General features: G+C 45.7%; 1 protein-coding gene across 14 annotated transcripts in view; it reads right to left on the bottom strand.

Moving 5' to 3' along the window:
- The window catches only part of FBRSL1 (fibrosin like 1), a 508,752-nt gene that overhangs the window by 43,685 nt on the left and 441,811 nt on the right, over nt 1-23,256 (bottom strand). For all 14 annotated transcript variants that reach the window (XM_082293570.1, XM_082293580.1, XM_082293573.1 and 11 more), the window contains one exon: nt 11,558-11,603. In XM_082293570.1, the coding sequence (XP_082149696.1) occupies nt 11,558-11,603 (46 nt within the window). The remainder of the gene's footprint in view (nt 1-11,557; nt 11,604-23,256) is intronic.

Genomic DNA, 23,256 nt, shown 5'->3' with positions numbered 1-23,256 from the left:
TGGGACAGCATCTGGATCAAATGATGCTTGGGGCAAAGAAAGCCCGTCTGCTCTCCCTTTGCAGGCAGATATTTTTCACATATTATGCTTGGGGGAAGGGCACTTCGAAGTTTATATTGGATTTCGACAGAGTTGGAAATGGAGCTGCAAATCAAACAGAGATCAGCTTATGATTTGCAACCAGGGCTTTCTAGGTGTCTGAAGCAACACTTTGGAAGGAGCGTAGGGAAAAGGAGAATGTAACTACATCTCATTTGGATGGAGAGGACTCACAGATGTTAGGAATATTTTTGATCAACAGCTTTCCTGGCACTGATTGTGGTGGAATCCACAACCTTGATGGCTAGCTGAGTAAGAAAGTGCTGGCAAGCTCCTGACTGCATGCAGGCAATTTGCAATGCTGCCAGTCAATATTTCAGTGAAAACAAAATTGCAGGGATCATATTAAAAGAGGGGAAAACAGAAAATAAAACAAAACAAAATCCAGCCTTTCCTTTTAAGAGAAACTCTGATACAAACTGATAGGAAAGTCCCTTCCAAATCAAAACGCAGTCTTTGTTTGTTAAAAATTAACACACTGTGATAGGAGCCCTGCCGTGAGCACGCAAAGGCAAGTCTGCCAGCAGCAACAGAAGCAGACACAGCAAGAAGTGGCTTTACATGGGGACACCTGGGTGGCATGTTTAGTAAAGGCCTGCAGGAAATGATGCAGGAAGAGGTTTATAGTGGTGTCCATTTGGTGGAGGAAATGTATGCAGCAGGCATGGGTCTGAGCCAAAAACCTAGACTCAGTTCTCTTCAATCTTTGGGAGGAGAGAATTGATGAGAGAAAAGGAGAGAGCTTCTCTGGCAGTGTTTTCAAACTCCGGCTCTGCACGTAGCCATGCTGGCCTGTTAGTGTGAAGCAATGGTATTACTGGGGGAGACTGCAGGCAATGTAGCCCAGGTAGCATTTCTCATTGGACCAGCCTTGAGATGACTGACATGGGCTCTTGGGGGCATCTAAACTCCTGGTACAGCTCACAGAGCCATCTGGAGTATCTTCAGAGGTCTCTGAATTACTCCCACTTGTGTGGCTGGCAAAAGGGTGCTCTGCTGCTCACAACCCTTTTCTGCCCTGGCCTCAGAACTAAGCTTGGCTGACTATGCTGCCAGTCAGTGGGGAGTCCCCAGATGTCTGCTGAAGGCAGCTTTAGAGCACATACTGCTAGAATGACATAAAGAGTCCAGAGACTAGCCTGTAACACAAAAATATTTCAGGCCAAAAGGTACATTTTGCTCAGGGAACATTTTTGTTGATACAATGAAAGGCATAAAATAATCTGCTCCACTTTGGTTACTAAATTGATCAGTACGGAATGTAATGAACATATTTTAGTTGTTGGTTGCATGTTTCTAGCTCAAAGACTGGTTCAATAACAAAAATAATGACATCTTCATTATTGTATAAACATTCAATGCTCACACTGTAAATTTCTTCCTCCAGCCATTATGCCTCTATTAAATCAGGTTGTCCCTGCAGGGCTTGCACTGTGAGCACTTCTCCTGTGCCCAGAGAAGGCCAGCCATGTACAAAAGCCAGTGGCTGGGGACAGCTTAGCTGTTTGGAAGCCAAATCACATAATACTGAGAACATTCAAATGTTAGTTGTTTCATCCAACAAGGCTGGCCCTTTTCTGCCACCCTGCTTTGCACAGAGCTTCCCAGGGAGCAGGCTCTGGCTTTACAAGTCAACGCAGCTTGTGGTGGGTTTGCAAACTCTGATGAGAACTTCAGTGATGCTGCCTGATCCTGCACTTCCCAAGGTGTCCCAAGGACAAAGACTCATGGGACTGGAGGGACAAACTCCTCTTCCACAAGTTTCACAGTACGAGACACGGAGCATTCAGACAGATCTCTCCCAAAACAGGATTGTCAATAAATATGGAAATACAGAACAAACTTAGCAGACACCAGCAGCAGATGCAGGTTCATAGATGTCTGCTTATTACCAAGCCTCACTCCAGCTGAGACTTAAATAGCCTCCTTTATGCACAACGGGAGAGGGAGCGGAATTGAAGGAAACTGGCAATTACACAATTTTATTTCCCTCCTAGCCCGTTCGCTGTGCATCAGGTGGCTCAGCACTCACACACGAAAGGCGCTTGTGAGCACTAAGTGAAGCACAAAGCCAGCTTGATGCTCTGCTTTCACTGGGAGGAAGTTTCTGTGTGCTTTTCTGGATGTGGTGCAAGAGCACAGTGAACACATTATTTTGCATTAGTTTGAAAGCACCACGAGTGCCTGAGACACAGGGACTTCCAGGCTGCACTGTGTCTTTTCCAAGGCTGCAACCTCTCCTGAACATGATGGTGCTCAGAAACAGATGCCAGGGTCTAAGTTTAACACCACACAGGGATTTATTTGTATAGATGCATCTGTAATCTTATTCCTCACCTTTTAATACAATTTTCTCCTTTCTAAAATCTCCACCCAAACTCCAGTGGGTGGACTGGCAAAGCACCTACCATCCCATAGTGCTTGATGATGTACTTGGGTGCAATCAGGCTCTCCCAGCTTTGCCACTCGCCTTGCTGATACTTTTTAAGAATATATCTCCAACAAGGCAAAAGTTAATGTCCACTTCACTGGAGAGAGATCTGGAACTCTGACTATTCCCTTATGGATAAGCCTTTAAGAATTTATTAGTGATGAAACCAGTATGTTTCTTCAGAAACTTAATAGGGTTCCATAAAATTACTTCAATAACTTAAAAAATTTAATGGTGAACAAGAACCTTTCCACAGGCTTTTTGAACTGTCCGACAGAATCCCAAAGTGGGGATATAATTCTGCAATAAATTTTGCAGGATGGTTAAAAAAATATAAAAAGATTTTAATTTCCTATTGCCTCCTGCAAGTCCTTGCCATCAATTTAAAGCAACTACACGAACTAGAAGCACTGTAGTCACTTTTCTGTCCCAGCGATTTACAAGAAAATATTTACTGTTTGGGGAAAAAACCCAACAAACTAGAACAAGTATCCTTTTCAGAAACACAGACATGCAAACACAACACACTCTGCCAAGTCCTGCTCTTATACATTGATGTAAACCCAAATAAATACAGGGAAGTCAATGGAGTCAGTATGGCTTTACCTGGCTGAACTGAGCCCGGGAGCTGGGGCCGAGTGCCCGGAGCAGCAGAGATGGAAGGAAAGCCTCATGCTGTGAGTCCCCAGGCAGCTCGGCAGCAACATTAACAGGCTCCACGGGGAATGTGTTCAGCCCTTGTTAGCAGGAAGGATGGCCAGCGAAGCACGGAGGTGAGGGAAGCAGTGAGCACATGCGTGCACAGCTCACATGGCTATTAAAGGAGAAAACGGCAGGAACCCCATGGCTGAAAGCAAGCCCCAAACCCAGCCTCCCTCCTCCCCTCCCACAGGACAGGAACAGAGAGCTCCATCACTTACAGCACTGATTTCAAATGAAGCTAATACAGGAAAACCAAGCCCAAATGAGAAACAGCATGGACTGCTAGAGGCTGATCAGGACAGTGGGGTCCTGTCATCAGCCCCACCCCTGTCCCGGGAGAAAGGCTGCAGTCTCTGGAGGGGCAGTGAGAGGAGCAGGAGAAGCAGCAACATGCTGACAGCATCCTCTTTTCCCGAAGTCTCTTGCTGGGACTTACAGACCTCACCAGCATTGCACACAAAAGAGTAGCCACATCCATTTGCAATTAAACAGCATGCCCTGGTCTCATTGATCACTCCCACTGATTGCCCAGAAGGGAACACCAGCTGACCCGTGGTCAGATCCGGCTCCCCCCCGCACCAGCACTGCCTTGTCAAATCCCTTGTGGACAGCCAGGCTGCCCTGCTCTGTGCCGGTGACCTGCACTGTGAGGGACTGCTGTGTCTGCAGGAGTCCCTAATGGGCTATTACAGAGCACAGCACAGCTGCCCACGGGTACCCTGTCAAACTGCTCCACTAACACAGAAACAGAGCTTGGGGGGAGAGCGGCTTGGAGAGGGGCATTGGAGAGCTGGGGAAACCAAGCCCGGGCTGAGCAGAGTCTCAGGTCAGGGGGCTGGAGAGAACGGGGACTCTCCTTTGCAAAGAGCAAGCCTGACTTAAATCCTGGGGATGTGGTGGGCACAGCTCAGACCCGTACCAGACACCTCCCCTCATCCCGCACTGCAGTGCTCGCCCATTGGAAGAGGGAATCAGGTTTACCCCCAGCGTTTAACTTTCTCAGAAACTGAAGCTTTACAAAATCTGCCATGAATAAAACATGTCTCTGAGGTATTTTAAAAGCAGAATTGAGAAGACCCAACAGTTTTGTGGGGGCTGCAACTGCTGCTCTTAACATTGCCACCCTACAGCATCCTTCTGTGCTGAGATGCAACCAGGGACCGCAGCTGGAGACAGCACTGAGACTTTACCCGTTGGCTTTTGCTACTCAAAAGAAAAACAAACTATAAACAAGGAGTAAAAAGATGGTATCTTTCAAATGCCCTTTAAAAGCCTAGGCAATGTAAACTACTGCATGCACTTGGAAGGAATTTCTATTTTTTCTTCTGATTTACAGTTTGATGGTCCTTTTATCTAGTTTTACATGAACCAAGAGAAGCTAGAATGTGCCTACTCAATCAATATGAGTTTGTGCTGGCCCGTTCAGGATATATAATATTTTTCTTCTATAGTTTATTTTAAATAAAAAGTATAATTAAAGAAAATAAACCACCCACTTCATAACATTTATACAACGAAGACTTTATTTATTTTATTTATGTTTTGGTGGGCAAGGCACAGCATGCTGTTAGCTTTCTGTGATACTTAACAAAGCCGCATTTGAAATTTAAAATCTTTAAGGAAATGAACAAATTCTGTGGAGGAAGGGCAGTTGAGCAAAGAGACTTCTTACATTACCCTAGATAATTGTGCATATATATGTTTCTGTGAGTCTCTCTCTACTCCAAAAACATATCCATGACTTGGAAGCTTTAAATCAAAAAGCAATTTCAGTCTGTAATTCTCAAATAAATAATTAAACACATTTTATCTCCTACAGTATTGCTTCTATTCATTCTAATCCCACTGACGGGAATGCAGCAACATACCCCACATCCTTAAAATAACAAAACAAAACACAAGATACCAACCAGAAGGCCTGGAAATGTTTATAATTCAACTTTTCAACTCTCCTGGCTGCAGCCTGAAGCTACAAAGAAAGCTCTATGCTGGCTCACCGGAAGGGGAGAAGCCCGGAGATGGCTGTGCAAACCACACGGCCACCGGTGCAAGCAAACCCTGCCGGCCTGCACGAGGCAGCTCTCACTTTGGGAGGCACACAACACTCAGTTTGTGTCAAAGTTAATAAATTATCCACTTTTGCAGTATGAGTTTTACCAAACTAACCGGACAGTGTGGTTAAAGTGAATGGTCTCTTGCTTGTCCATCATTATTTCACAGACAGCTGCTGCAGATAGGGATGGCTATAGCCTGGACTAATAAAGACATACAAAATCGCTAACAGGGGAGACAGAGAGTGCATTCCCACTCCCAAAGAGAAGGCTGAACTTTCCAGAGCCTCGCCTGCTAAATCAGAAAACTACAAGACTAAAAGACTGCACTTACTGCACTATTTTCTGTGTTTGGTTTTGGTTTGAAACGCGGGTAACTGGCTGTGACTTAGGTGATTATCTCGCTTACCCACGCTTTTTGAAAATCGAAGTCCTCCTTCTCAGACCACTGTATAATTATGTATATGCATATGCAAGAAAGCTAATGGCAGTGCAAAGTTAGATAGAACCTTTCAAAAAGAGGATGCTGGGATGGGCTCACACACAGGATTTAGCATTAAGCTCAGGGTATCCAGTATTGCCAACCCCAGAAGCATTTACAAATCACAAATTATCTTTAAAACAAGGTTAAACCCAAAGTATTTGAGCTTTTTTATGACTGCCTGCTGTCTTTGAAGCACAGAAGAATAAGAAGTTCCACGCTCTTCTCTGTAGTCAGGAAGACCAAAGCCTTGCCTAAATAATGAAATTAAATCTTAGATTTTGGTACAATCCTCTGAGGGCCTGGGTTTCATGAAAAACAGAGAGTCCTGGAAGCTTGGGATAAAATCACAAGAGATGCAGCATGGGGAGCAGATCAACTGCAGAGCATCCTGAGCACTGTATAAATCATAGCAATATGGTTGCTATCTAAATAAATGTGTTACTTATTTATTATTACAGATGCTGCTGGGGAAATTTTTGCATGCCTGTAATCATGGTGGACTCTTGTCCAAAGGTTCAGCTGTAAATTATCATCCCCCTCAAGTTCCCTGGTTGTGCAGGTAATCAAGCACAAGATGGTGACCTCATCAAAATGTAACCAGAACATGGGGATAAACTGAGATCAAGAGACAGGATGAATCTCAGATCCCGCTGTGGACCCCACGCAAGAAAACTGGGAAAATTTATGACATCTCTCCTGACCTCCATTCATGCAAAACACAGCCTGACCGGGTGTGGTGAGACTTGTTTGCTCTGTCTGTGCAGACCTTCCAGTGATGGAAAGCTCTCCCTCCTGGCACAGTAAGGGAAAGCCCTGAAGAAGAGGTGGACTTGACTACAGGAGATGCTGTCCCAGCCCAGACAGGGAGTCTCTGACCCTGACAGCTGGAGACAGAGCACCGGGGGACAGGACCAAGGCATGCAGGCAGCATGGCAAGCCCGGGAGACACTGGGCTCCTGATTTCCCTGTCAGTGCTGAGCATCTTTTCAGCTGTGCTGCTGCTGCAAACCTGTGCCAAGCACGGTATTTTGAGCTCAGCTGCATTCAGGTTGTTTTCTGCTTCACCGGGCACTTACAGGTTCCTCCTGGAGAGCTGACTTGCCGCTCTCCCATCCTGCCCCTGCCCCCCTGCCCCTCCTTTCCCCTCTCACCGTAATAACCATCAGTTTTTAACAGCATGTCCTACACTGGCGGTTTTGTAGTTCCAGCTTTTAAAATGATTTAGTGTGACAGTTTAGTGCTGAATTAAAAAAAAAAAAAAGAATAAGAAAAAGGAAGAGAAGAAGCAGAGAGAAAAAGGAGAGACAGTCCCCTTAAGGCAACAACATTACGGAGCAGCGATCTCAGAGGAACAAGGGTTCTTCTCTGGTTCAGATGTGCTTGTCAGAGTTCAGTGTCGTCTCTGAACAAGAAATCTCTCTTGCTGGCCCAAGGCACAGTTTTGTGGTCAAGAGGACAGAAAATAAAGGGAGGGAACTTCAAAGAAGCATAAGCTGCATTAGCCCGCTGGGGCGGGTGGCTGCGGCACATCCCATGGCTGACAATTATGACCTGCATGCCGAGAAAGCTTGCCTCCCTCTTGTCAGAGGGATAAGACACAGGCTGTGAGCTTTAGAGCTTTGAGGATGTGTACAGTTCATGATGAAAGATAGCACTTCAAAGCCCTCTGCCTAGAAACCCAGGGAGAAGTAAGAGCGGAGGGTAAGCAATCTTTTTTCCTGGGGGGGTGCATATGCGGGGGAAGGATAAGACTTACTTTCACTGTCATTTATTATTGCCATGAAAATGAAGCCTTGCACTGTTTATGGAATCTCTCATTAAAAGGATCTCTTGATAAATCGCTTGACAAACATTCATTAATTAAGTCTCTGAGCACACTTGGCTGACAAGCATTAGTCTTCATTTTGCAGGAGGGGGAAATTGAGGCATGGAGCTCAGCGAGCCCCCAACAGCCAGGGCAGGGCTGGGTCCTGGCCAGTCACTCTGTGCCACCAGACAAACGGATTACACTGCTCCCTCCGTGCCCAGCTTGATTCTGATCCAAAGATAGAACAACATGCTGTCTTCAACAAACTTCAAAGCTCTTTTCCACCACATTGCTGCCCAGTGCCTCCTGGGGCTGCAGGGCAGACGTGGCTGTGTAATGGCTCCTCCATGGGCATCTCATGCCCTGGGGGCTCCTGGACACCTCTTTGATCTCACAGGCACCTCCTCACACACTGCCTGCCTGGGGTTATGAATGGAGAAACCCTGGCTGCTGCCCTGCTGCTCCACTTTTTGATGGAGGTTTTCCTCCCTAGGGCCTTTGACCTATCAAACCAAGCAAGAGAAACAGCTCCTTTAAGACATCCATTTCACCCTCACTCCAGCAGTGGCCTTGGGTTCAAATGCTGGGGACCCAGCAGGTCACTTGGGCTGCAGTTGCAAGGCTATTGTGGTACAAAAGGCACCACCTCTCCTGCTTTCCCTGGCATACAGCAGGTCTGGAGCAAGGAGTGGTGGGAGAAAGCTCAACTGCCTCCAGTCAGACTCACGAGGGAAGCCCACTGCTGGAGGGAGCCAGCAGTGAGGACCCAACGCTCAAGTCCATAAAATACAAACTATGCTACCCCCCACACTTCAAAATGCGATTACAGCAGGCAGGAGGAGTTCCTTGCAGTGACTTAGGGGTGACCATCCCTCTCTCCTCCTCAGCCCCACAACTCATCTGCCTTCCTATCCTTCACTGTCACTCCTCTGCCTCATCCTCCCACCTGGAGATGGAGGGACAGATATGGCTTTCGCCTATGCTTCCCCTGCCCTTCCTGGTATTTGCCCTTCAGAAAAAGGAAGGGCTGGCTGGCAGATTCCTGTGAGAAAGGAGCTGCAGGAGAGAGCAAACAGACCTTTATTATTTGTTTATTGATTTATTCTCCAGGAGGATGTAACACCCGGCCCTCGGCAGCAAATGCCCTTGTAACTCTGTACTGCAGTGACAAGTTGGCCAAACAAACACTTTTCTGCATCAGAAAACAAAGACTGTCAGCAGAGCAGATCACGGCTTCTCTGCCCTTACTTTTAATTATGATTTCCTCACACAGAGGATTTAATCTCCTCTTCTGCTGGAAGCTCCAAGTGCCCCATTCAGCCTATATCACAGCTGTGACTACCAAGGTCACCCCGGGTCAGGACACCTCTCTCTGCAGCATAATAGCGACTGGTCCCTGAAGTGGACATCCACGCCGTGCATCTGCTGTTGCGGATGAACTGGTGTCAGGAGGAGGAGCACGGCCACCACCGTGGTCCTGCCGGGGAAGGGGCAAAGGCAAACGTTACCCAGAGAGCCCCAGACAAAGACGCTGCTCCTGCAGCCTTTTGTGGAGCTCTCAAATGCGGTCAAAGGTTACATTTTACAGCTGTTCCAGCCTCAAATAAGCGTAACCCGCCTATCTTAATACTTAATTGCATTGCTAAGCTGCTGATAAACTAGGACGGCATAAAACAAATACGCAGGGCCGAAGACATCCCCAGGGAAAGTTTGTGGGAACAGAGGGAGTTGCACCAAACAATGAACTGGGAACAGGGGGAATTACACCAGACAATGAATCCACTTTATGTGTTTTAGAAGCCTGGTTACCTTCAATAAAAGCTGCAGCATGGATGCTGCACATTTGCTAGCTAATATCTCTCCAAAAAGGCCGCCAGTGTTTACAAAAGAAGGGCACGGTGCAAATGCCCACGGGAGAGGATGAGCACGTGCCACACCATGCGTGTGCCCATCAGGAAACTGTGTTGAGCTAATCCCCTCCCCACAGAGCCACCACGGCTCCAGCCCTGGAGAACATGGCCTTAAATCAACGCTCTTATCTCACAAAAGGAATTTAAGTGCAATGCTTTGAAAGTCACTTTCTCCCGGCCATATGGCATCCCCGAGCCTGGTCGTGTAGGAGCGGCGTTCATTTGCATGTGCAAGAGACAAATCTGGCTCTTGCATTGCGGGAGTGATAACAGGGAGAGGGGTAAAATTTAGCACTGTTTGGGTTTCTGCACAAAATCTTTGCTGAGGCAAATTTCTCTCACCTCTCAAGCCAATTGCCAAACGCTGAGGTAGCCCCAGGAGAGCTTGCCCATGATGGCAGCCCATGCCATCAGCGAGGTACATCAGTACAGAGCCAGGGTAAAAGAGAAATCTGAGACAAAACCCATGATCTGAACCCAAAGCTGGCAATGTCTACACCCACATTAAAGAAAACAGGAACAGGCTGAAATTACAGGGATATAAACAGCACTGAACACAAACTTCAAGACAGCAAATTCACAGGCATTCGCACATTTAACTTCCTGATAGGGAGGTATTTTGAAAACTCATGTTGCTGAGCTGCTCCATGATATGAAGGGGTGGGAGATCTTGGGCTTCAGCACAAGGAGGAGCCAACAAAGCTGCTAACGCTTCAACATAAGCCTCTCCAGCAGATCTCTGTGCCAGGCATTATGCAGGATGGCAAGATTTTTGTTTTGCCGAGGCAGTGCCGTATGGGCAATCTGGTTTGCCTTATCAGCGAGCCAAGTGAGAGAAATGTTCTTCCCCACCATTTGTTTAAATTTCCCTCTTTTCCCCAGATAAAGCTGCATACTTTTGTAAAAATATCTGCAAATGTAATAACATAATGGGCTTGTCATCGTTTTCCACATTTGGCATTGAAAATCTGCAAAGCTTGGAAAGAAAGAGAATTCCTAATAGTTACTGCTGCTGAAGAGCCCAGCTAAAAACTGGGCCTGGATCCAGGTGAGGGAGCACACAACCACCAAACCGCCTTTCCATGTCCAGCACCTACTCCTACACAACTGCAAATTGTTCCTTCTTGGCCCCACTGAAATAATGCAAGAAGGTAATTTCAGCACTTCTTATTGATGGGCCTCATCTCCCCTCTTTGGGGTATTTGCATGCCCCTAACATCCACTATTGCTGTGAACTGATTTTATTTTGCAGCTCAATGCAGAGGATGCAGCCACAAGCCCTGGCAATTCATTCAGAGCCACACAAACCTCCTCACATGGCAAAGTGGAACCATTCCCAGCACAATGCTTTCCACCGTGTACCACAGTTTGCCCTCTCCAAGCCTGTTTCTTCGGTATTGCTGCTCAGTACCCATCTCAGTGAGATTATCCCTGGGAACACATGAAAGCAGAGCAGCCCGGTTTTATGGCTGTGCTGAGCCCTCAGAGGAGGGCTTGGCATATTTAGAGATCCGTGGCTGTGCCCCCCAAGGGGATGTGGAACGAGGCAGTCTCTTAGCAACACCCAGTGCCTATCACAGGTAACTGTCATTAACAGCAAGAGCGGAGCTGTGCTCTGCCGAGCACCCTCCACCATGTCCTGGACAACCGAGAGGTACAGGCACAAATGCTCCACGGGCAAAGGCAGGAGAGGGATGTGCAAGCCCTTGTCAGGATGACACAGACAGCACTGAAATACTAATCTGTTTAAAAGAAATGAGCATTTGATTGTATTAGAGGGAGAAGCATATCCCCTGCAATAAGGACTGACTTCTCCTTTGTCAATAATCCCTCTCTCCAAGACACTTCATACAAATCTTACTGGAAGGGAAGAAGTCCCACCCCACACTGAGACAATGCAGCTCTAAATTTTAACTTAAATCATCACAAGCCTGTAGAGCTGATCTTTATGACAATGTGTGTGGCCAAGCTACAGGCTCTCGCAAAACTGATGTCCTGCTATTCGCACCATACGGATTCACAACCCAAATCTCTCGCTGTAAGATAAGGAAAGCATTTCTCCAGATCACTTACCTTTATTTGCTGCAGGAGAGAACAGCTTCTCAGAGCCTACAGAAGCCTGAAAAAGAAGAGAAAGAGAGGGTGAATAATCCTGAAGGAGAAATTCGGAAGGCTTGCTCACAAAAACACAGCTCATAAAACAAGTGGGTTATCTGGAGACCTGCAGTTGCGCATTGCACCTGGAGGGTGCAATGTTGTGCCATTAAAGAACGAGCATGCATCCTGAGGAGATGAAAGCCAAGCAAGAGGACTGACTGTCCTGATCTCACCCAACTATATCCTCCTGTCTCGTTTATTTAGGCAGCCATGCAATGCACAGCTATTTTATCCATGATTCCTCATATAAAAACAAAACCACCGAAACTGCTATCAAGCTGAAGGAAAAAAAAAAAAAAAAACAACCAAAACACATTTCAAAGGCTCTCTCACTGAAAATAAGCTCAATTCTTGCTGAACATGCAAAATGTAATTTGTGTATTGGAAACACAAGTTGCAACTGAACACATCTGTATGAAGGAGGGTGTTATTTAATATTATGCCAAATGACAGGTACATGCTGCTATGCACTTAGTTGAGTATGAAATAAAACGACTTCCTCTTGGAAGAAGCCCGTATCCTTGCAGACTGGATTGTACTATGCTGTCTGAACTCCACAGCAGTGTATTTGTGCTCCTCACAGCTCTGGGAAATAGTTAAAGAAATCCAATTAACCTAAACCTTGTAAACAGCTTCATGATAATCAGGGTCACTGGGTTACAGACAAGATGATAACGACAGACAGGGAAAAAAAGTCCATTCATCGTAAATAAAGCTTTTATGAATTAATTTGATGGCTTCCTTTCCTCCCCCCACTGATATCAAACAGTCAACCGATTTCAGCATAAGCTTTTCCTCCTCGCTATCTGATAAAATAGCAAGCAGCCTCTCCAGAATCAAAGCTGGTCTGGGAGCAGGAGCACAATCAACATTACTACCATCTACAAGAAAGTATCATCAACGTGTTGGCACTGACTGCTGCATGAATAAAATGGGGTGAAGTACAAAGCTGACGAGCAAAAGATACTGAAAGTGAAAAAAGCCTTTTTCCCCCGGCTCTCCTTTAAAAACAATTATTTAATTCAACACATGGCTGAACTAAGTTGATTTTATTTTTGATTTTATTGATTTTATTCTAAGGTGCCTTGGGAGATTTGCATGATAAAGAGCACTACAAATTGTATTACGTTGCTATATATTTTAAATGACGACTCAGAAGGAAAAAAACAAATAGTAAAATGCAAGAAGTTCTGCATGAGATATAGTAAGAAGCAAGAGTGATCTACTAATGTTATTTCTAAGAAAAGTGGCACTGCAAGCACTGAATGTCTTACTTAATGCAAATGTATTAAAAAGAGAGGGAAAACAACATGAAAAATAGGTTGAGGCTGAGACACATAAGAAAAAAATTCTGAATTATGTCCACGACAAAGCTGCACGTGTAGCTGTGGCATGTATGATCATTACACAGCTCAGCGAAAGGATCCTAAAATCTTAGGGAAAATCAGTTACCTGCACGATCCCTTCACTGCATGGATTAAAAAGAGGAAGAACCAGGATTAAACAAGGTTTTGCCTAGGCTGGTTTGCAAAGAAAGTGCAACAACGTCACACAGCAGCAACAACAGTGGTGCATAAAACGTTTGACAGCCAACTCTGAATTTACAACCCATTGTTCGGAGATTTTTCACTTATAATCAACACCAAGTCACCGCAGACGCAGAACACATCTGCAGGCTCTGCGAACTCACCCATGCTAACAGCTCACGCAAAGCCAGGGCCTGCTCTCAAAGCACTCCACAAGCACTCGGACACGTGGCAGGTGGATAAATAAGATTCCCCCATTTTACAGGCAGTGAAACTTCAGCGTGGCTTGCACTAAAGCCCCAGCAGTAAATCGGCCGCTGAGCCACAAATCCTAAGTGCTGGGTCTGGATGCTGGGGTGTGCAGCCCTCAAGAGGAGCCTGCTCGGGAGAGCCCTTCCTGGGGAGCCATCCAGAGAAAGCCACGGCTGCAGGACCTGCTCTGCTTCTGGCAGCCACCCAGTTGGGAGAAGCTTTGTGCTTCCCCTGCTCTGTGGAGTCCGGTCTCACCGACACCACTTTGTGGCAGCCACCAGCTCACTCCCTTCTGTGCACCTCGGTACTGAGGGTTCAGTGCAGACTGGCAGTGCTCAGCCCTGAGCTAAAGATCTCAGTGCTACAGGTCCACACTATATTAAAACAATGTTTAAGGAAGCCAAGCCAGAAAATTCACTTTAAAGACAAAGTAAAACACCCGGATTATTGCTCAGTCTTCTGCTATCAGCATGTGCCACCGCCTTCCACAATCAGAGTCAACATTTACAGAGCAGCGTTTTCAACATCACAGCTTCAGTTCACAGACACAAACCTTCACACCTAGAGTTTACAGTAACTTTTGCTCTCACTTCTGGTGATTTCTAGCTCCAGATCTGAGCAGTTTTTGGCACGAGCACCATTCTGAAACAGTGAATGCCTGTGCTATAGGATATTCTGCGAGCTGCTGTAAAGGCAGAAGGGAAGCTGGGGGAGGAAGAGCCTGAATACATCATTCAACTCTATCAGTCACCCTTTAAAGAAAGCATACAATAAAACCTATGTGTCTGAGGGAGTCCACTAATGAGTGAAAAAATCCAGCAAACCAACACATCTGCTAAAACAAGTCCCCTCCCAAATACTCTGCTGTTCCAAGCAAACAATTTGCATATGTTTAAGAAATGATTAAAAAAAAAATAAATAAAAAGAAGTGGAATTCTTCCTTTGTGAACAAAACCAGGTATTTGGAGTCTTTCATGCAGAAGTTCAAGCCATTCCAGGAGATCACACGTTCTTTGATTACAAAATGAAACAAAAAATTTCCCTTTTTCCCCCTCTCGTTGCCTCCTGCCTGTCTCCATCTGAAGGACCATCTCAGAGACCCCTCAAATTCCTTTTTGTTGTTGCAAAAGGCAGCGAGACCTGCCCAGCCTGAAGCTCACAGACAGAAGACACCTCCACCCTTCCTGGTTCACTGGCTGCTCATCTCCCTTGCCCTGGAGCACAGCCCACAGCCACAGAACCCACCACAGGGGGTTCATAAAAACCTTTGTGCACGGTCCCACCCTTGTCCCCAGCAACAACCATGGCACTTTAAGCATATCTGATATCTGTCCCCAGAGCAGCAGTTTCTGAGGTAACCTCACGTTGCTGAAACTTCTAAGACCCAACATCCTTTCGATGACACCAAGCCTTCCAGGTCCCCTTTGTGGCTTATTCAACGAAGTTACCAATCCTTTGTCACCTTTTGATTTTCTTTCTTTTCTACTCCAGACCTAGAGGGGAAAATGTCTCCACCCAGTTCTGCGACAGCTTGAAACCAGGCTGAATACATTGCAGAGGAAAATAACATTTCTGCCCTTTTCTGCTTTGCAGAGAGCAAGCAGAGGAGTGGTGCTGCAGTCCCTCCCCCCTCCTCCCCTTGAACCCAGCACATATAAACACTGATTCAATTTTCAGCACTAAAAGCTGAGCAAAGGCAGCTTTTTCCTCAAATGTGAGGTGGTAACCGCAAAGGATGTAGCACACCCTCTCCTCTGAAGGTGAGCAGTGAGGCATAATGAAGTCCATGCCTCACCCATCCCGGTTCCCACTAACCCAAGGCAGCTGAAAGGTGCAAGAGCTCTTGCAGATTAATAATTTAATGATTATATATAACAGAACAACACCATCTGACAAAGACAGCATTATAAACTACATCAGGCCTCACAGTTATTACTTGCCCCCCCCCCCCTTATCTGTAGCCTATAAATGGCTAACAGGGAATAGAACTGTTCCTTATCACCAACAACAGAGGCTCTGTGGACCTTCATGCCATCTCCTGGAACACCGAATGCCAGATTCAAGCCTGATAATCCAGGAGCCTGATAGCAAGACACTGGGAAACTGCTAATAAGGCTGCACTTCTGGTTCACAAGGAACAAGCAAAGTAGTGTTAGGGACCTGGTTTGTATGTCATGTACAGGGCAAAAGCCAAGCATTCCCTCCAAATGAGTCCAGTACGGTAGGCAGAAGAAGGAGACAGTAAAATACAGTTTAAATTTTATTTCTGGATGGCTGCCTATCTACTGGACAGCCAAGAGCCAGTCTCAAGAGAGACTGTTTGCACAATTACTGAACTTAGCAAGCACTAAAAAGTTCACAAGAAAACCCTTCTCTGGGAGATTTCTGAACTAGAAGTGCTGGATACGCTTAGAGAAACGTATCCATGTAGCACAGACACTACCTGAAAATTCCGGATCAATTTTCATTCTTTCCTTTCATCTGTCTCCCCTGCTTTTACCAACCACTCCAATGCCACTTGATCGCTTGTCCAGCAGAGAATTTCAGCACGTCAGTACTGCTTTACTACCTTCCAGTTCGCTCTGCAAGTCATTCATACCAGACCCTTCATCCAGTAATATGAGAACAATAACTAAAACAGGAAGGTATTGTTTGGGTTGTGATTCTTCTACAGGAAATGGAAATTGATACATATGGAAAGGTGCAAGAGAAGCCTAGAAATAGCACACATGGCCACAAAAACCCAAAGTAAAAATCCCCCTTAAGACCAACAAAGTATTCTACACATTTCAGGATACAGAAGCAGCCCATGGGTAACACTGCCTGCATTGTGAGAGGATGTCTCAAGGTAGCCTACAGTCTTTCCAAAACCTGCATTACTTTTGGAGAAAAACCACAGCTCAGCTAGGAAGACAAAAGAAAAGTCAGACCTGCAACTCAGTCATTTTTATGAACCTTCTAGGAATATCCAGCTTTGTAGTATACGGCTGGCTGGGACACAGCAGTGTAAGGGATTAAGCAAGAGGGAACAGGACTTCTACAAATCCACACTGTGATTATCTTCCCACAGAATTTATAGACTGGGCTTTCAAGAGGGCTCAGCACTCAGCAGCTGCCTTTGGGGCATCAACCTGACTGGAGCTACTGGGTATGGAGTATTTCCAAAAATCCATTTAGAAACTTGAATGATGACCAGGTTGTTCTGAAAAATCTGGTTACAGCTGATAGTTGGGATCATTTATGAAATTCTGTCTGTTGACCTCCAGTACAAATAAGGAGTAATAATAAATAATATTCCCTAAGCAAGAACAAATCTCCAGCTTTCTAGCAACAATCCTAAAAATACAGTTGTGCCTTCAGTTACACCACAACACATCACAGTGAAACACACAGCACAAACACCCCGAACAAGCAACTACTTATTGAAATGGCAATTCCTTAAATGCCACAGATCCTTCTAGTTCAACTATCATTCAAGGCCATCTCTGAGAGGTAGTGATGGGTTTTCTGTATCTTTCATGAGCTTACTCTGTAGAATGGGCACTAGAAACAAAATGTTTCTTGGACTGTACTTCCATACCGCAACACACTTGTTTAGGTTCCCACCTCACATTCGTTCAGCACACACATATTCAGTACTGCTCTGCTCCTGGAAGGGACTGTCACCATGCACTTGCCTCTTTGTCACTTTTTCTTCCAAGAATGCTCATTTCTCTCAGCAGTTTATATAACCATGACGGTTTTTTGCAACAGCCGCTTTGAGAAGCTAGCACAAGCCTGGGAACACAGGATTAAATTAGGCCATAGAGAGCCTAGAAGCAGAGATCACTGGTCCTAATTCACCACTGAATTATGCTGACTTTACACAGTGGCAAATGGAATGTGAGGCAAAGTGGATGAGGGCCGGAAGGCACCGAAGGAAACACTGTATGGAGTCTGACTCAGTGCAGGGCAGGGAGGAACCAAGCTCACTGCTCCTCTACAAGTTTGACATCTCGTTTTAGTACTCTTTTGGCAAGACAGTGATAAGCTTACATGAACAATGTTTTGAACCCTGAGCATGTTCTTCATCATTTTACAACCATTGTGGGACTGAGCAAACTAGTTTTAATCAAGTAGCAACAGTACTTCTTAAACATATGCTGCTGTGGTGTGTTGCTTATTGCACAGATGTGCCTCTTCCCGTGACAAAGGGTGACCGAATCCTCTGACAGCAGAGGGACATCTGATCTAAGGCATGTCTGCCACCAGAGCCTCGGGGCACAGGCCTGCTCTTCCCTCTCTCCTCAAACCATCCCCCCAGCCCCTGGGGAATGGCTGCAGCCCAGAGTTCTCCCCTTCCCATCCCCTCCATTAGCAATGCTTTATGATTCATCTTCCTCTGAGCAGTTGCTGTCTCCCAAAGGAAAAGATCAAACTCCCTCTCCTTCCCAGCTCAGCTCCAATAAATAAATAAATACATGTACTGAAAAAAAATTTAGTGAAGGAGGAGAAGGGAGGAAGCTGGGGAGTTCCTGGACCTCACCAAGGCTCGTCAGACAGCTGCAGAAGGTTCCTCAGCTGTTTCCAGAGACATCAACGAGAAAAGATTTCCAGCTGTCCCTCATTAAAACTGGCCGAAATACTTGCTTAATGTTAGTGTGCCTGTGTGTCCTAATTTAAATTAAGGTGCACTTGGTCCTTACTTCAGTATCTTCCTCCTTTAAACCTCAGCTCCCCAGCCACTACCAAATCTACCTTCATTTTACACTCCTGCTATTTTCCACTCTAATCAGCACCGATTTCCCTGTAACACGTTTGTATGCTCCTGGACGTTCTGGTATACGAATGACATCCAGGACAGTCCTCTCCCTGTGCCACTGGACAAGGCTGCAGCTCTCAGTGTATGTTGGAGGCAGTAATGTGTCCATGGTAAAGGGAACTGATACACACCACAGTTAGGGAAACACAGCTCTCCATGACACTGAGAAAGGGGCTTTGTGTGCTCTGCTTTTAAACATCTCCAACACCAGAGCCCTCATGCCTTTCTCTGAGACTTGACCCCCTCCCAAAACAGTCTTTTCAGCCTACACTTCCACATTCAAAATTTTTTCATCTCCCAGACACTCACTTAGGCAAGCACAGATTTGATTACTAATTTAGCTTTTGCTACAAATGTAAGGGAAAACCTACCTTTGAGTAGGAAAGGTTGGGAACGCTGTGTAACACACCACTAAAGCAGTTTGCATTATTGTCATTACAGCTTGATCCTATCTAGTCAGCCCATCTATTTGGCTGGGATACGGCTTTTTATTTGCACTAAATCAAAGGGAATGGCGAGTGCTCTTTGCAGAACTATCTAAAACTTCTTATAATTCAAAGGCTGCACTGTAGGAAGAGTGATGAGGGAGAGCAGGGACTGTGCGGCGAATGACAGGTGGCAGACTGTTGTTTGGTACCTACCAAATTACTCTGCTGCTCCCAGGGCTGCCTTGGCATTTCATTATCCCAACTCTCTCCTGGAAGGATGCGGACATAAATTCACACCTCATGTCCTGGTTTCCGTCAAACTGAGTAAGAGTGCAAATGCTGGCACCGACCGGGAATGCCAAGCAGGGCTTGGCATGCTAGAACAAACTCTCAGCTGTGGTCTTTGCCAGCTACCTGCATTTATCATTGTAATGGCCTGCCAGACAGGACTTGGCAAGCGACGGAGGAGGGCGGGAGGAGGAGGGCCAGGCTCTGCACTGCCAAGCAATTCATTCCTGTAGCTCCTGCCATCACTGTACCAGCAGGGCAACCTTCATTTTATTTTATCTTTTAACCAATTATGTGTCACCCAAATCCCACCTGCAGCTTTCTCCAGCACAAATGGCTATAAATCACAGTTCAGAGACCAAGAGGGTTTTGCAAGACATTTGATTTCGTAAAAAGGTCACTGTCTGTCTGAGGACTGCTGCAGTTCAAAAACGAACCTGCATTGGCAGACAGGGAAGGAACCGCTTCCATCGTCTGTTGCATGTTGTCAGATAATATTAGAACAATTAGGGAGGCCAACAATGGCAGGATCATTAGGATTCAGCTGAACCAAAGCACTGATAAAAATTCAGTGAAATATCTCCTTTCAATTTTTGAAGAAAACATAATCAAATCAATAAAAAAGGGGAAAATTGCATGAGCACATCAGGAACATTCAACATAACCACCTTGAGCAGACAAGCAGAATACATGCCTGCCATCACTGCTTCAATCTGCAGCCTGCTCCAATCTGCCTGGCCATTCCAGAGCTTAAACCCCAGCTTTGCTATTTCTCAGAGAACTACTCTGTGGTCTCAGACCACTCGGCATGGTCGGCTCTCTAGGAAAAATGCTGTATTCTTGTTTTTAATCCATGCACTGGATACAAAGTAGACCTTATATAGAATTTTAGGTGAAGCATATCACAGAGCAAACATTTAAGGCTGCTCAAAAATCATTTGACACTGATGCTGTTCTGGACACCCTTAGCATCCATCCCTTTCTCGCAGGTGACATGTCATACCAGACAGCCCTGACAAACCAGCACCAAATTCTCTAAAAAGCATCAGGTTAACTGCAGCGAGTACATGAGACACAGTGAAGATTGCATTGTCCTCCGAGCCCAGACCATGGCATGTGACACACGGACATCCCTCTGACAGAATTTCCCAGTTATGGATGCAATCCTGACTTGGCCTTTTCCTGGGCCTGGGGGGTCAGGGAGCTTATCAGGAAGGTGGCTCTTGTCTGCTGCCATTGAAACTTGCTGTCTTACCCACAGCAACCTCAAAGGAGTGCCTCTGCAGAAGGCTCTTTTGTTGTTGTTGTTTCTAATTCACTGCTCCAAAATATTTCTTGGCTGCATCCCAGGGCTGAAGCCTTATCTGCCCATCCCCCCGGCAGACACAGAGCAGCTGCAGAGGCTTATCACGGTTGCCTGTCCACTGAGTTTACAAATTAACACCCTATCGAGGCTGCACGAGGGCTGATTAATCAGAGAGAGGCAGTCTGAAGGCCTTTATCACCATAAGCGGCTGCTGGGAGAGAAGTCACAAATCTCTCAGGAGGCCAGAGATGCCTTACAAATGAAAGAGCAGGAGGCCAGAGAGGAGGAGGGCACAGTGGTAGGGGAAGCAGATATTTTAGAGATAGTGGTGGTGGAGGTAATGGAGCGGTGGGAGGGGGGGAGCTGCAGGCAAACGCCAGTACATTATGACAGCTAAAAAAAAAAAAAAGATAATTAACAGCCTATACCTCATGATTCTAGCTTTCCCTCCCTGGGCTATAATTTAGCCTATTGCTCCTTTGCTCCAGAGGACAATAAACATTTATTATGTTAAACACATAACTGTGCGGCACAAAAGCACCGTTCTTTCCCAGGTCCACTCCTTGCACAGCTGTGCAACCCAGGAGGATGGGGCTGCTGAAGTGGGCTGCCCTCTCATGAAGAAGATTACTCGGTTTGGACACAAAGCACATCCCTGGCTACACCCAGGGCTGTAGCGTGCTGAATGTGTTCATACTGAATGTGAAGACAAATCCCAGGAAACTGAGAGTTCTTGGATGGGTGCACTGGCCCACCAGCACCTGGCAAGCATAGGATGTGCCTGGGTATGGGAGCATTGGCAGGCAGGAGCAGCTCCTGCAGAGATCGTGTGGTTCACCACCTCAGAAGTATCTCCTCTTTTTAATTCAGCAGCCTTGCTAAGAGGTTTACTGGGAAATTTTCAATCCCAGCAGAATTACGTGTAGCAGAGATTCTTATTACAACATGAATATTACAGTCATGTGAGTCTTACAGGAGCAGCGCTGGCCCTGCCCCCTCCGAGCACTTCAGCTGCTGTAAGATCACAGAGATTTAAGAAGATTTGCCTCTGCTAGCGGACTGTGGTTTAGACACTGGTCTCCTTTACTTCAGTGCTAGTACCTGCTGCAGCCCTCCAGCTTCGTGCTTGTGGCAGGACAATGCAAAATAATTATTAACGCCAAGGGGACTCACACTAAAAAGATTTAAAATCTAATATATCTTTAAAGGAAACCAATTTGGACATCTGCGTACATTTGTCAACATTCATTTCTAATTTTAAGTCTTCAAGTTTAATCCTTGAGACCAAGATACACAGCTGGATTTTTCCTTTGAAGTGTAATATGTATGGAAGCTGAGATTCCTATGCAGCAACATGACTCCTGAAGGTAAAACTTTAATAAAAATGCTACCAACATGAAGACATTCATAAGCAAACACTGCAACCACCTCCTGTCCAGTGCTTTCTATTAACACATCAGTAAAGAATTTAACAAATAACCTCTGGATAAAAGTGTCATTCACTGCAGCTTTACCACCAACAGCGCCGAGTGTGTGCACGCACGATCTTGGGGAATGGCCATTCCCATTTTGCCCACGGAAATTGCAGGAATAGAGGGATGCCACAGCCTAACTCAACATCTTCAGACTAGCTCTTTTCAGACAGCACCAGAAAGCAAAATCTAACAAAAATGAATGATCATCTGCCTTCTCCTCCTCTCCTGATCCAATGAGAAAACTATTTCCCGAACCACCTGGATTATTGGTCTAGGAACCCTTGCAGATGCCCAGTTTTAACACTATCCATTAGGTTAATTAGAACTGGGCGAGTAGATGCTGAGTATGAGTCCAGGAAAGGAAAGACAGCTTTTTTATTTGAGAACTCCCTGCCAGGCTCTGTGAAGCAGACAGCTGCCCAAGGTCTTCTCATAGCTCTCCTCCGCCAACAGACACTAGATTAATTTGAGCTGGACTGGACCCCCACTCGTTATGTTCAGCAGACCTCGGGTAATCAGATGGAGAAGCTACAGGATGACGACACCTCCCGTCACCCCCATCACATATCAGCAACTCTATACATGAAGGAAACATCAAATATTCATTAGGTAAACAATACGAATGCAGTAATCCCAAAACATGGTGAAATTCTAGAAGCTGTCTCTCTGGTGTTTATTAGATTGACTCTTTTAACTTCATTATCAAGTCTGCCCATCAACCCTTCTCCCTCTGTCTTATGTCTCGTGTTTCTACATTTTAGGGAAAAAAAAAAGCCTCTGTTAGACTCCCTTTCCCCACAGCTCTGTTCCCTCGGTTGGACATCCTCAGCCACAACAGGAAAGCACACCACAGGGTGCACGAGTATGTAAAGACCTAACAGACGGGATTAGGAACGCCTTAAAAAAGGACAGCAAAGAAATTTCCCTACAAATGGAGGCTACAGAGGAAAAAATTTGGAAGGAAGCCTATGGTTCACATCTGCAAAGCATCTGGCTTCCTATCCCTCACTCATTCAAGGGCAGTGAAGTGCACTCACCCACTTTCTACAGAGAAGGGTCACCAAGCTTTTCTCCTGTGCTATACAATAAGTCAAGAAAGAAGCTCTCATTGTTGTACCTTGACTAAATACAGCAATAACTGACCTCATATTCTGTATAAGAAGGTGGTGAATGGGGCAGTCCCCCATTTGCAGCCAACATATAATCTGTCTTCTCCAATTAGATATGCTTTGCAACAAATGTGGTGGATCCATTTATTTCCATATTGCAATAATGCAGATAAATCCAACTTTGGCTCCAGTCCCACTGCTTTCAAAGCTGGGGCTCTGCATTTACAATCGCTGCCCTTTTTTTTTTTTTTCCCCCCTTTTTTCCCCCCCTTTCTGCTGCAAAATGTCACCAATTTACTTTAGCCTGGGGGCCCATTTCGAGTTTTACCACTAATATACGAGAAATGCATTTTTCAAGCTGTTACCACTTAACTGTACTGATATCAGCCACTCAGGGGACACAATATTGTTTACACATCCTGCTCTATGG

Source organism: Coloeus monedula (assembly GCF_965178545.1).
Source record: "Coloeus monedula genome assembly, chromosome: 18".
In the NCBI taxonomy this organism is placed as follows: domain Eukaryota; kingdom Metazoa; phylum Chordata; class Aves; order Passeriformes; family Corvidae; genus Coloeus; species Coloeus monedula.
The sequence above is the reverse complement of the archived record's forward strand: the minus strand, read 5'-3'. Positions and strand labels throughout refer to the sequence as shown.